Here is a 15,486-nt window from a genome sequence, read left to right as displayed (position 1 = left end):
ATAGTAAGCCCAGTGAGATCCCCGGGCGCCGCTCTACAGGTCTGTATTCTTAGTTCACAGTGTCAATCGGTGAAAGGTCCTCTTTAAGGACCAGCGTCGTACACCAGCAGCAGGGGTGTCCGGCAGTCACTGAAAGGCAGACCCCTGCTGTATGCGCTGGAATCGGCAAAAACACAGATGCCAGCACATTAACCCCTCCTTTTCATATTAGTCCGGACTGCGCGCTGCCCAGAACTCCATGGGCAGCTGCGCTTAGCGGAGCGACAGTAGCAAAGTTACAAATCTTAGCAGCGCCGCCACACAGGTCACCTGTAAGAGCCGCATTCAAGGGGCTAAAGAGCCGCAGTTTGCCGACCACTGGCTCAGGTGAACACCGTCAAAAAATAAAAAACTGTGCTAAATTTTTTTTTTAAACAATCGTACCAATTGTACCAATCAAACCGTCATCTCATCCTGCAAAAAATGAGACCATACCTAAGACAATTGCCCAAAAACAAAAAAAAAATATATGTGGCTCTAATAGAGACACTAAAACATGATTTTTTTTTGTTTTTAAAATGCTGTTATTGTGTAAAACTTAAATAAATAAAAAAAAGTAGACATATTTGGTATTGTCACGTCTGTAACGACCTGCTCCATAAAAATATCACATGATCTAACCTGTCAGATGAACATTGTAAATAACAAAAAATAAAAACTGTGCCAAAACAGCTATTTTTTATTACCTTGCCTCACAAAAAGTGTAACATAGAGCAACCAAAAATCATATGTACCCTAAAATAGTACCAACAAAACTGCCACCTTATCTCATAGTTTCCAAAATGGGGTCATTGTTTTGGAGTTTCCACTCTAGGGGTGCATCAGAGCGTCTTCAAATGTGACATGGCAACTTAAAATTATCCTAGTGAAATCTTGGCGTTCCTTTCCTTCTGCGCCCTGCCGTGTGCCCGTACAGCAGTTTACGACCACATTTGGGGTGTTTCTGTAAACTGCAGAATCAGGGCAATAAATATTGAGTTTTGTTTGGCTGTTAACCCTTGCTTTGGTACTGGAAAAAATTGAAAATCTGCCAAAAAAGTGAAATTCTGAAATTTCACCTACATTTTCCTTGAATTCTTGTGGAACACCTAAAGGGTTAAAAAAGTTAGTAAAATCAGTTTTTTGAATGCCTTGAGGGGTGTAGTTTCTAAAATGGGGCCATGTATGGGTGGTTTCTATTATGTAAGCCTCACAAAGTGACTTCAGACCTGAACTGGTCCTTAAAAAGTGGGTTTTGGAAATGTTATAAAAAGTTTCAAGATTTGCTTCTAAACTTCTAAACCTTCTAACGTCCCAAAAAAAAGAAAATTTAATTTACAAAATGATCCAAACATGAAGACATATGGAAAATGTAAAGTAAGAACTATTTTAGGAGGTATCACTATCTGTTTTAAAAGCAGAGAAATAAAAATTTTGAAAATTGCGCATTTTTACTAAATTTTGGTAAATTTGGCTTTTTTTTTTTATAAAGAAAAATGAAACATTTTGACTCAAATTTACCAGTGTCATGAAGTACAATATGTGACGAGAAAAGAATCTCAGAATGGCCTGGATAAGTAAAAGTGTTTTAAAGTTATCACATAAAGTGACACTGGTCCGATTTGCAAAAAATGGCCGGGTCCTTAAGGTGAAAAATGGCAGGGTCCTGAAGGGGTTAAAGCAATCAGTGCTGGTTTTCAAAAACCTCTTTCATGTTTCAATGTGATGCCACCGAAACCTTTACGACACATGCCAGGACACGCTGGTGGCATCATGTTGTAGAAACAGCTGTCAAAATAGATTACAAGAAGCAGAAACTGAACAGAGGAGTTCCTGGCTCCAGTCACTGGAGATGGGCAGAACAGAAGCCTGTTCTGTGAGCACCGCTGTGTGGAAGAAGCATTTACAGCCCGCGTCATATAGGGCTGAATGGCCCATCCCTTTATTTAGCTATAGAGCAGGGGTAGGCAACCTCCGGCCCTCCAAATGTTGTGAAACCACTACTCCCAGCATGCATACTTGCTCTGCTCTTCTAAGAACTATTATAGAAATGAATGGAGCATGCTGGGATTTGTAGTGCCGAAGGTTGCTGATCCCCGCTATAGAGAATTACAGGACTGGTGCAGAACAATTATTCCACTGCGATCCCAGGGCCTCTTCGGAATTTGCCATTCACTTCCAACAAACAATACCACTCCGGCGTGCCGCAATCAGTCGTTGGCGTTCGCGTCTTCCTCTGTGCCGATTTCTGCCCCTGATGAAGCCGAGCAAAACCCGGGTCAGGCAAGTCCGCAAGGATTATTTTATAGTTCTATCTTGTGAGTGAATAAAAAATGTATTTTATTTTTTGGCAAAACCTGCTGATTCAGCACGTCACTATGTGGTATTTTTCTAGATTGAGACACCAGCACAGAGGAAGGTGTGTGTTGGAAGTAAACGGCGTATTCCGAGGAGGCCCTGGGATTGCAGCTGTTCCCCCATTTGGAAGTATCTTCCATACCGCTCCAGGCATCCACTGGATGTTCCTGCGGCGCAGATCTGGTAACGCTGGATAACTGACTGTGAGAATATGGACCTATTCTTTTTAGGATCCTGCGGCCAGTTGTGCACATAACAAAGGGACGGTTTTATCCGAAATCACATTCAGCTAGTAATGTCATAGAGGCGATCCGCGCCGCACACCATTCGATCAGACTGTGCACTACACTGGCAAAATGCCTGAATGGCCCTGGTGAGCAGCCATCAAATTGGAGTCAATTAGTGGGTGCTGCATTGGGCTGAGTTCACATCAGCGTTCAGCCTTTCCGTTCTCCTGCTCCGTTATAGGAGCAGAAGAATGGAAAGGACGGATTCGGCATATAACTGAGCCGAACGGAGCCCACGGGCCCCATAGACTATAATGGGGTCCGTTAGGTTTCCGCTCAGAGGAAGATTTTCAAAGCGGAGACAAAATCTTGCTGCAAAGTCTGAATGATGATGTGAACGCAGCTTTACCAGAGTAGATCCTCTGCAGTACTAGTGCCAGGATACGCTATACAGGACACTGAAGACTCCTGTCCCTTACACAGAAAAGGATTGCCAGCAGCTACCTCTGACTTCTATGTACAAGAAGGTGTTTTATCTATATTAGTTAGCTTATTTTTCATTAATTTTTTTTTTTTATTAGGGTAACACTTTGGCGTCTTTGAGACCAACAGTTTTCCTTAGAGTTATGGTCTCGCATTAAGGGCTCATCCAGACGGCCGTATGCTGTCCGCAAAAAAATGCAGATCCGTTTTTTTGCGGATTAGATGCTGTCCTATTCACTTGTATGAGGCCCTTTTCTTCCATTGCACAGCTCAGAAAAAAATAAAAAAAAAAATAAAAAAAGGGATCCACATTTTTGCGGACAGCATACGGCCGTCTGAATGAACCCTAACAATGATTGTGCTGCATATACTAAAATATATATATATATATATATATATATATATATATATATATATATATATATATATATATATATATATATATATATATAAATAATACAATGGCCTAGATTTACTAATGAAAAAAAAAATAAAAGTAGAAAAGAGATGGGACTTCGCTGGAAAGGGGGAATGTCGTCGTTTTGACCAAAAAAAGTGCTACAATTCTGGCGTTAAAATCGGTCTGGAAGTAAGCCAACCAATAGCTGATACAGCGTCTGTTCCTGCACCACACATATCATCCAGCCCCAAGCACCTGTGATAAACCTGGTGCCGGTCTAAGCTTACTCCACAGGCTTAGTAAATCTGGGCCAATGTGTGATGAGGACTGTACCCATTATATTAGTCCGTATGCCATTCCCTCATTTACCGCATGTAGGTGGAAACATTGTCAAAATCCTGTTTTGTTGTTTAGGCGAGTACCTGTTCTTGGCGCAGATGTAGGACATAATGTTCTGGTTGAAGAACTTCAGGATCAGGGGGATGCAGTTTGCAAACACCAGGTGCTGAGAGACGTATTCAAACTGCAAAACAAGAAGGTGACACACTGCGAGCAACCACACAACGCAGAATATAGCGCTGGCGGAACACAGGGAATGGCGTCATACCCAAACAGCAGCCAGTCTTTTAAGACACACCGAGTGGCACTAATTATGGTGGCTGGTGTTGTCCAGTAGCATGCCCCATATAATGGAATACACTACACTACTATTCTGCAGTGGGCAATACTCCCATTCCAACTGTTTCACCGGGTTACGGTAGATGGCATTTGTTTCTACGTACGCTCACTGTAAGGGTATGTGGATGCAGCATTACAGTACCAGTAAAGTGGTTGAGATTTTAAGAAGTCTCATCTGCACACTGCGGAAAGCGCCTGCAGCGTAAACCGGAGCAGATTGTTAAACCCACCGCACGTCAGTTTAGGCTGCAGATAGCCAGTGTTTGCAATGGTAGGGGGAACTCCGGAGCGAATCTGCAGCAGATGGCGCAACAGATCCGTTATGTGTGCCCGTACAGTGAAAAGACTGCTTTAATGCACAATATTGTGGTCACTGATTTACGGAATAAATAAGTCTGGCGTGTCGCGGATTACCTGGTAAATGTGGCTTAGCTTGAAGTGTTTCAGCAGCAGCACTAACAGGGCAGACGCACTTTTCACAATGATCTCCTTGTGACGATTCACATCAATCCCTAGCTTCATGCTCTGCAGTACAGTGACCCTGAAGACAACACAACGGGTGGGAAAAGTGATGTATAAATAAGAAATATATATACGTTCACCAGGGGCGGACTGGCCATAGACCCTACAGGGAAATTTCAGATGATCAGGGAGCCCGCCCGAGCCGTCCTCGCGACCGCTGTCCGGGTAATTACTTAGGCTACTTTCACACTCGCGTTTGGTGCGGATCCGTCATGGATCTGCACAGACGGATCCGTTCAGAACGGATCCGTTTGTATTATCTTTAACACAGCCAAGATGGATCCGTCTTCAACACCACTGAAAGTCAATGGAGGACGGATCCATTTTCTATTGTGCCAGATTGTGCCATAGAAAACAGTTCTGTCCTCATTGACTTACATTGTGTGTCAGAACGGATCCGTTTGGCTCAGTTTCGTCAGACGCAGGCAGCGTTTTGGTGTCCGCATCTAAAGTGGAATGGAGACGGAACGGAGGCAAACTGATGCATTCTGAGCGGATCCTCTTCCATGCAGAATGCATTAGGGCAAAACTGATCCGTCTTGGACCGCTTGTGAGAGCCCTGAACGGATCTCGCCAACGGAAAGCCAAAACGCCAGTGTGAAAGTAGCCTTAATTAGCAGAAAAGCTTCTAAGCTTCTTTTGTCATTACACAGGGTTTTCCCCATAACTGTTACATTACATGTCCGGGTGCCCCACATATTGCACAGAAAGTGGTAAATGTTACTGTGTAGGGGACATATATGGACCTGCCTGCCACGACAATGTGTCCACGCAGCAGCGGTCAGCTCAGTGACTGACATATTTTGTGAAACATGCAACAGAAGACCCTTTAGACCCCTCTAATCATCTTTTCCCAGAACAAGCCACACTGGGATCGGCCATGGAGAAGTACAGGTTTCTACACTGGCGTGTACAGATGTCTACGGTACTACTCACGGCATTTCCTCAGGCAGGATATCAGCTAGGATATTTATGGAATCAGTCTTGGCTTTGGAGGTCGGTGCAGCTGCCAGGAGGATCTTCAGTAGGGCAATCTGCCAAAGTATAAGCACAGTATATAGATTCTGTCATGGAGCATGTGTCTTCCCTCAGAGATTTCAAGGCACCCACGCAAAAAAACTGGCCGCTTTTAACACTGTATCTGCATTGTTTGCCTGAGGTTTACTATGTGAGCATTTCCCAACGGAACCCTCGAGCACATGTAGTTAATGGATGCCAATGAATGGCATCCTCCACCCATAGGTGCAGTATTGGACACCTCTGTATGGAATAGAGCAGTGCGCGCTATTGGAAACGCAGGTGGATACTGCCATATGGCGTCAGTGGTATAATAGGGGCCTATATATAGTAAACATCTTCGTGTCCTGTCTGTATAATGAGCAGGGTGTGCTGTCTGAATAATGAGCAGGGTGTGTATGTTTTATGGCAGAATGTGATATATTAGTCTCCAGGAAGGTAGAGAGTGACTGGGGAGAGGTGTACAGAGCCTTCTCCATGTATAGTGTTGGTATTCTGCATTATCTGGGCCTCAGCACCTGTCATCAGCTAGTCAAGTGTCCATTCACACGTCCGTATTTGTGTTTTGCGGATCCGCAAAACACGGACGCCAGCAATGTACTTTGCAGACCGCACATCGCTGACAAGAATAGGACAAGAATAGGACATGCTTTATTTTTTGGCGGAACGGAAGTGCGGGTCCGCAAATGCGGACAGCACATTCCAGCCCCATTGAAAATGAATGGGTCCGAACCTGTTCCGCAAAATTGCGGAACAGATGCGGAACCATTTTGCGGACGTGTGAATGGACCCTTATGGGAGAGATGGATGACACACAGGGGAGTATCTGGAATGCGCTGATAGTTATCTGGTACATAGACACCTCTGTTGGGTTGGAGAGTTTTGGTCAGTTGTCTCGCTCTGTCATCAGCTAACCACCCTTTAATGGTAATAGGATGACTCTGCTCATGTCCCAACCTATAAGGTAAAGCTACCATGAGCGACAGAATACAGGAAAGGTCTGCTTATTGTGTCTGCTCTAGTGTCAAAATTCTGTACGTGGATAGTCACAGAAACAGTTCTTACTAAATATGTTTGAAATATTATTTAATCCTGGTCTTTATTATATTTTCTGATTAGAAATTCCCTCTAACATCAAGATTTGACCCGAGGAAGGAGGTGGTGTGCCTCCGAAATGTGTCGCCCTCTGCTTCCCGGTTTTAATTGTTGAAACCATTTATGTGTAATAAATTACAGTTTTAGTGTCCAGTGCCCCAGAAGAAATTTTTTTTTTTTGGGGTCCATTCACGTGACCGTATGAACTGGTCCGTATCTATTCTGCAATTTTGCGGGACGGATGTGGACCCATTCATTTCAATGGGGCTGCAAAACAATCGGACAGCACACCGTGTGTTGTCCACATTCGTAGTTCCGTTCCGCGGCCCTGCAAAAATCACATCCACAATCACAAACAAGAATACGCATTTCTATGTGTGTATTTTTTGTCCGTGTCCATTGCATTTTTTTGCGACCCGTATGCAGAACCATTCACTTCAACGGGGACGCAAAAAAGGAAATGACTCCATGTGCATTCTGTGTCCATATGTCCGTTCTGCAAAAAAAAACATAAAAAAAATAAAATAAAAATGTCCTATTATTGTCCGCATTACGGAAAAGGATAGGACTGTTCTATTAGGGGCTGCCCCTTCCATTTTGCAAAACGCACATGGCCGGTTTCCGTGTTTTGCGGATTCGCAATTTGCGGACCACAAAACAACGGTCGTGTGCATGAGCTCTTAGACTAGAAGTGAATCTTTGCCATTTGACACCATGCCATTTTTAAGCTCAACGTTGTGTGCCATTAATTTCTCTATATATCTTTATAGTAGTTCCATCTCTGCTTTTCTGACAGAGCTCTGAATGCCCTGGACAGTTAAAAATACTATCACTAGGGGGAGCTAACAGCATCGGCTTGGCTGTGTGTAGTGATTGGCTGTAGCAGTCATGGGGACTTGTACGTGCCCATCTGTTTTTTAATGACATGATCAACTAAGAGTAGATTCACACATAGAGGGAGATTTATCAAACTGGTGTACAGTAGAGCTGGCTGAGTTGCCCATAGCAACCAATCAGATTCCACCTTTCATTTTCCAAAGGAGCTGTCAAAAATGAAAGGTAGAATCTGATTGGTTGCTATTGGAAACTAAGCCAGTTCTACTTTACACCAGTTTTGATAAATCTCCCCATAGTGTTTCAGTGGCGTTTTTCAACAGTTTTGTATTTTTTGCTGAACAAACTCCATCTCGTGATGTTAGCTGACAGTCTATGGTAAATATGATATGCAGGATAAACATATTTTTTCATTTTGGTGGTGTGTTTTGTGTGAAGCAGTGGTGTTTTTACAGGCATTTTTGCTTTATCTCCTCTATAGGGGAAAAAATGCCTGAAAGGGGGAAAAAAAAAAAAAAAAAAAAAAAAAAAAAAAAAACACATCAAATGTGTCATCACAAAAATCGTAGGTGGTATGGAAAAACCTCAACAGTTTTTTTTTGTTTGTTTTTTTAGGTAAAAAGGTGCCAGAGCAAATGTGTTTTTTGCACAAATTAAAAATAAAATGTATAATACAGGTAAGCACAATTTGAGGACGCCAGCATGTGAAAATTGCTTGAAACAAACAGTCATACAGCTGTAGATAGTAAACTTCAGAATTAAAGTTTAAAGTGTACCTAGAGATATAACTAAACTTTATTAAAATCTACTGTAAATGTGATTACAATAAATAAATATATATATATATATATATATATATATTTTACTTTTCATAGTAAAATAGGAGCCAGAAGTTCAGGCGCTATTGTGCTTTAGAATCTACCACTCTGTGTGGCAGTATGGACTCCCCCGTGGCCGCACTGAGCACTCCGGCCTGTACCAGCGCTGCTCTGTCAGGCATTAGCAGAGCGGGCACAGGCAGAGGAGTGATGTGCTATGGAGTTCCTGCTCTGTGCCCACTTGCTCTGCTCGGTTAATAGCCTGTACCGCTGGTAGACAGGCCATTATCGGAGCGAGCGCAGAGCAGGAGCCCCACAGCACATCACTCCTCTGCCCGTGCCTGCTCTGATATAGCCTAAAATCTGCATTTACAGTAGTTTTTATTAAAGTTTTTTCATAAATTTAAGCACACTTTAAACATAGCAAGAAATGAATGGCCAGAATAATGCAGGCTTTTGTCAGTCATGACAGAAATACGGCTTACCATGTACTGAGGGATGTTGAACAGCATGGCCCTGTACAGACACTCCGTTGCAGTCTCCTCAACATCTTCATCTCCCTTCAAGAAGAAGCGTTATGTTAAAAGTCATCTGTTTTATAGGTTACTAGCTGACGCTGAAAATATGCAACTGAATTTGCCCAATGGTGGACCTTAAGATAAGACTTTCAATATAGTCTCCTGGACCATATGGACTTTGCATAAAAAAATAATTGCTATTTTTATTTTATTAGTACATATGGTTTCTATTTGTTGTAGGTTCGGCTACATACTTTGTAGAGAATAGTATTAAAGAGGTTCTCCGGGGCTACAGATATTTTGAGCAGGTCATTGATTGGTGGTGGTCTGACACATGGCACCCTCACCGATCAGCTGCTGTGGGGTGCCTGGGTACTGCAGCTCAGCTCCCATTCAACCGAGAGCGTTTATTAAAATAAAGTAACAGCAAATGTCCCAAAAAAGCACTCACTTCTTCTATTGCCCTTCCTCCTTGCAGATGAAGCAGTGGTCCATACGTAACACACTTACTAGCATCATTGCTCATTTGAAAACTTAAAGGGGTTGGTCAGAATTGAATTTCTAATAGCAGGTAATGCTTAAAAATTATATTTAAAAAAATATACACTCGCCCACTGAATCCCTCCAGGGCTGCTTCCGAGGTCTCAGCTGTTGACTTACCCTGCGGTAATGAAGTGCCGTAGCCGATCACTGGCCTCAGAGGTAATGCTAGTATATACAACAAAAAACTGCAGAGGCCAGAAATTATCTGCAGCAGTCATGCAAATGTACGGTGGTGGCGCTCTTACCAGAGACATGGGACATTTCTCCAGTTCTTCCTCCTTTTTGATCTGGATGTCAGCAACGGAAACATACTTATGCTGCAGAAAGAAACATTTTCATGATTAAAACAGGAATCTATACCGAAAAAAACTCTGCTGATGGTTAGTCACGTTCCTATATAATCTATGACCTACACCGAATAGGGAATATGTTTTACACACTCAGCTCTTTTTAGAGGGAGCCTTGGCTTCTGGTTACAGATACAGTCATCTGGGCTGATAACTTGTGACTACATTGTAGCATTTATCATCAGACTCCAGAGAACGGGTAATGCATTTACTGGTGAACAGGTTACCTCAAAAATCTAGAATACCACTTGAAACAGTGCCCCTTACCAAAACATGACTGGAGGAGGCTTCAAAGGCAATTAGGCCTTAACCACATGTCCATGCTGACGTCTGAGAAAAAGATCAGTGGTTTATCGTGACAATGTTTTAGACCCTCTGCGAGTCATCTATTTTTCATGTGCTAGGATGAAAAGGGATGCCCAAGCATCTCCTACCAATGGTCTGTGAAATATGTTCCGGCCACAGATGTCATCCACGTTCTGACGTGGTTTTCATATACTCCGAGACTTTAATGGGCGTATTTGGTCCACAGCATGGACCAAAGTAGCACATGTTGTTTTTCCACTGACCGAGGATGTGTGAATAAACATACTACAATCAATAGATACATATGGTGCCCATGGAAAACACCGACAGCAAATGTCCACGTCACGAAATGTAGGGAACAGTGCAGCCTTAGGGTCCATTCACACGTCCGTTATAAAACTCAGTTTCTGTTCCGATTTAAATCGGAACGTTTTTTCGGATCCATTTATTTCAATTGCCTCTGCAAAAATGCGGACACCAATCATAGTGCTGTCCGAATCACGGAATCCGTTCCGTTTTCCTATTTTAGAGTATGCGGATCCTGAAATTTTTTTTTTAGCTTGTCCTACTTTCTGTCCGTTTTTCGGGTCCATTGTCCATTCAAGTCAATGGATCCGCATAAATGCGGATGACATGCACAAAACCATCCGAATGTCATCCGATTTTGCGGATCCATTGACAGGAAAATGGATGAAACAAAAAAAAAACGGAAACACGGAACGGATTCGGAAGCACTTTAGTAAAAAAACAGGAAGGTTGTACTGAAAAACGGATCCGCAAAAAAAGTAACGTTTATCTGGAAAGGTAAAAATACTGACGTGTGAATGGACCCTAAAACTGTACCTGCACCACTGTCCCTACCTACTTGGACGATCCGCCTTTAAGGGCGGCCCCCAACTGGTCGATGGTCCCTAACCTTGATAAGTGCACGAGACCTAAACCAGAGGGGAAGGAGAAGTCAGACAGGCCAGGTCAGAACCATAATGAGAAACCAACTCGGAGTCCAATATCAGACAGGTCAATACCAGTAAGTCACATCAGGAGTCAAATCGGCAAGCACAGGCAAAATCAGGAGTGGGTCAGCGGTTAGAAATCTGGAGTTACAAACAGTAGAGCAAAACATGCTTGTGGGGCAAGGAAGACCAATCACAGGAACGGTGGCCAGCAGTTGCTTGTTGAAATATCCCGCCAACACATGACACAAAGCCCAACGCACCTGCTCCCTTGTAGGCCAACCAGCCCCAGCGTCATTGAGCCTGGTTAACACAGTAACATAACGCCACCACCATAGGGAGGCTGGTAAGTACATAACAGTCTCTTAGTCGCTGACATGTGAATAAGCCCTTACGGTCAGGTGTAATCTCTCCATTTCTGTTTTTTGGTACTGTAACTCGTAGGACACGCTAAGACTTGTAATGTCTTCTCATGGGCAATACAGGTTTCCGTATGTGAACCTGCTGTCACATAAACTTCAGGTTATATGGGGCTGTGGCAGAAATGAATCAGAGCACTGAATCTATTCAGGCTATGTTGGCACTCCAAGGTAAATATACAGAAGGGGGCCCCCTACGAGGGGGGGGGGGGGGGGAGTGTAATTATTTTAAAATATAACTTTTAATAAGGTCTAGAAATATCAGAATAATAGGACTCACTACAATAAACAGACATACATACATGCAGAGAGGGACCACATCAATGGTACCCTGGTGGCTGGTAGAGACAAAAAAACTCTGCTCCGTCTAATGAAAGGCGTGAGCAGTCTTACCAGACCCTTGTAGATACTGGGATAAGTCCGGGATGATACGGTACAGGAAACGGTGGAAGTATGCCGTACGGGAAGATGTAGACTTGTTGTGTTGCTGTGTAGATAAAGCAGCAGGACTTGTCCTGAATGACCCTACCAATGGTGGAGGGGGCCATTTAGCATCTACCTACCTACACAGAGCACTCGCCCCGAAAGGGGCGACCCCGTCCGGATACCTGTCCCTATCTTGGACCTTATCCCTAGATCTACAATATAATTGCCAGTGCAAAAAATTATTATGATGGTGCTTCCAATGGCCTCCCGACGTGCCACGTTTCTGTCCGTGACCCTTCAGGGGAGTGAATGCAGGAAGATAATGGATAGGTAACCGCAGGTGTGTAGCCTGAGGGTTAAGTAAACACTGGAAAGAAAACAAGCTGCTTTAGTAACATCTAGTTTATCAATGTCTGTATCACACATAGCCTGTCATCTCTTCCCCTGCGCTAAATGTCATTAGCCTGTTCATGGCAACATGTTCTTATTGTCACTATGGTGATGCATACACTTTGCCAGCGTGTGACGTGGCGTCGCCAGCGTGACGTCACATGCTGCGTCCGCGTTTGATCTAGGGTGCGATTCCTCTGCCCAGATTATCCTCCTGACGCGCGGGTCTCGTACCCAGGAGATTCACGGCGCTCCGGCCTGGCGTCGCATCCTGATGACGTAAGTGAGGAGGGGGCGTGACGGAGGAGAGGCGCGAGCATTTAAAGTCCACTACTCAGGTACATTACTGCGGCTGGTTGACATCGTTGTTTCCCCCAACCATAGGGGACTCATTAGATATTGGATCATTGTATCCCCCTTGACCGTCCAGCAGAGGACCACCCCTCCTCTGCAAGACCACATCCCACCACCCTGGGATAGCGGATATAGGCCTCTGTTGCTTGTTTTCTTTCCAGTGTTTACTTAACCCTCAGGCTACACACCTGCGGTTACCTATCCGTTATCTTCCTGCATTCACTCCTCTGAAGAGTCACGGACAGAAACGTGCCACGTCGGGAGACCATCATAATAATTTTTTGCACTGGCAATTAGATTGTAGATCTAGGGATAAGGTCCAAGATAGGGACAGGTATCCGGACGGGGTCACCCCTTTTGGGGCGAGTGCTCTGTGTAGGTAGGTAGATGCAAAATGGCCCCCTCCACCATTGGTAGGTTCATTCAGGACAAGTCCTGCTGCTTTATCTACACAGCAACACAACAAGTCTACATCTTCCCGTACGGCATACTTCCACCGTTCCCTGTACCGTATCATCCCGGACTTATCCCAGTATCTACAAGGGTCTGGTAAGACTGCTCACGCCTTTCATTAGACGGAGAAGAGTTTTTGTCTCTAGCAGCCACCAGGGTACCATTGATGTGGTCCCTCCCTGCATTTATGTATGTCTGTTTATTGTAGTGAGTCCTATTAGTCTGATATTTCTAGACCTTATTAAAAGTCACATTTTAAAATAATTACACTCCCCCCCCCATTACACTGTGCAAGTACAAGCAGTGTTACGGGAGCTGCTACGCAGAACAGAACACTAATATACATACCATAAACTTGCTTTTCAGGAAATATATAATTTGATAAATGGTAAATTGAACTAACGAGTAACCAACTATTTTGTATATGAGTAGGTACCTGGAGTACAGCTGAATGTCCGACGGCACTACAATGCAAAGTCACCAACATAGCCCTTGCCAAAGGGAATATTTGCATTACCTGCTTTAAAGTTTTCACACTTTCATGGATAGGACGAGGCAATCCAACCAATGTGTCCGTGTCACTGATCATAGCAGGAATGGGCGAAAAAGAAAAGGTTACTAAATCTGTAAGTATCAGATGCACAACAAGTCTGATGCTACTCTGATGTTTGTTAATGTAGGACGCTGACTTAAATGGGTTTTCCCACAAAACTCCTTTATTGGCATGGCATGTAGATAAGCCAAAGAAGTGTGATCAGTGGAGGTAGGTGTCTGTAGGTTTGATTCATTATAATGGAGGGTGCACTGCCTCATCTACCATCCTTGGGATCTGATCAAACCTTTATGGCATACCTATTGCTATAAAAGGTAACACTATACACATACAGTAAATAGCCGTAAAGCAACACAAATGGGATTTGCATAGGAAAAATAGAAAGTAAAGAAAGCTCACTGATACGCACTGTCCTAGGGTGAACCCAATGAACTTGTTCCGACTCATCTCCAGGAAATCTTCAATGTCTTTCTGTCTGGAGGGCAATAAAGAGACAGAATAGGATGTGCAATTCTAAATCTGAAAGCTCAGAACACGGCGCCTGTCGTTTGTCAGTGTTTTTTTTTTTTTAGCATATAATGGTGCATTTTCCACTGCACTGACATTCGTTACGCTAGGAACACTTATTGGGCCATACATTTCCACTATCCAACTTTTCAAATCAATAGTTTATACATAATTAAAGGGAACCTGTCACCGGGATTTTGTGTATAGAGCTGAGGTCATGGGTTGCTAGATGGCCGCTAGCACATCCGCAATACCCAGTGCCCATAGCTCTGTGTGCTTTTATTGTGTAAAAAACCCAGATGTTGTGTAAAAAACCCAGATGCAGTGTCATCATAGTGTTCCTTCCCTGTGCTGGCATCAACCTCAGGGAAGGAACTGCGCATGCGCTAGCTCGCGCATCGCAAGATTACAGCGCTCTGGCTTTCTGACATTGTGGAGCAAGGAGGAGATTCTGACGATGCGGGGCGGTGCTGGGCTCCTTCACGCTGGACTCCCCTCATGTACAGGACACATATCAGGTACATTTGCATATGGATCAAATCGTTTTTTTTGACACAATAAAAGCACACAGAGCTATGGGGACTGGGTAGTGCGGATGTGCTATCGGCCATCTAGCAACCAATGTCCTCCGCTCTATACATAAAATCCCGGTGACAGGTTCCCTTTAATTATGTATAAACTATTGATTTGAAAAGTTGGATAGTGGAAAAGTGCTTCAAAAAGGGGTTGTCTCATGATGGCAACCCATATGCTCATTTAGGTGGATGTCTTTATTAGAACCAAAACAGAAGGCAGTCCAGCTGCACTGGAATGAAAATTAAAATCTCCTTCTTTATTTAAAACATTAAAAAGTCATAGGTAGCGGTAGCGAGTACAAATGATGCATTTCAATCTAACTAATCGATTTTAATTATAACATATACGTGCTATGATGAAGATCGCTTAGTCGATCAAACACATTACCGGTACCTGTGACTTTTTAATGTTCTAAATAAAAAAGAAGGAGATTATAGGTTCCCCATTCATTGAAATGGTCAATAAAAGAATAAATGTGGTTGTCAACAGGTGATAACTAGGGGACAGCTTTCTTCAGAGAAAGGACTTGTTAAGACAACCCCTTTAATCAGACTGCTCTAATCTTTATTTGACAACTACTTGTTTTAATATAGTAAGCTTCTGATATAATGAGAGTTTATTGTATTAAAGGGGTTGTCTTGGGACGACAGTTCTTGTCCATATCCCTTATTAGGTTATGTGGACATCATGG

At 43.4% G+C, this 15,486-nt stretch overlaps 1 protein-coding gene across 1 annotated transcript in view; it reads right to left on the bottom strand.

Annotated features, from left to right (window-relative positions):
- Positions 1-15,486, bottom strand: part of STRIP2 (striatin interacting protein 2) — a 46,088-nt gene that overhangs the window by 10,546 nt on the left and 20,056 nt on the right. Inside the window, exons 11-17 of the mRNA XM_044279976.1 lie at positions 14,122-14,187; positions 13,677-13,740; positions 9,757-9,828; positions 8,936-9,010; positions 5,623-5,720; positions 4,579-4,705; positions 3,909-4,009 (exon numbers count right to left, since the gene is read on the bottom strand). Of these exons, the coding sequence (XP_044135911.1) occupies positions 3,909-4,009; positions 4,579-4,705; positions 5,623-5,720; positions 8,936-9,010; positions 9,757-9,828; positions 13,677-13,740; positions 14,122-14,187 (603 nt within the window). The remainder of the gene's footprint in view (positions 1-3,908; positions 4,010-4,578; positions 4,706-5,622; positions 5,721-8,935; positions 9,011-9,756; positions 9,829-13,676; positions 13,741-14,121; positions 14,188-15,486) is intronic.

Source organism: Bufo gargarizans, chromosome 2, assembly GCF_014858855.1.
Source record: "Bufo gargarizans isolate SCDJY-AF-19 chromosome 2, ASM1485885v1, whole genome shotgun sequence".
Lineage (NCBI taxonomy): Eukaryota > Metazoa > Chordata > Amphibia > Anura > Bufonidae > Bufo > Bufo gargarizans.
The sequence above is the reverse complement of the archived record's forward strand: the minus strand, read 5'-3'. Positions and strand labels throughout refer to the sequence as shown.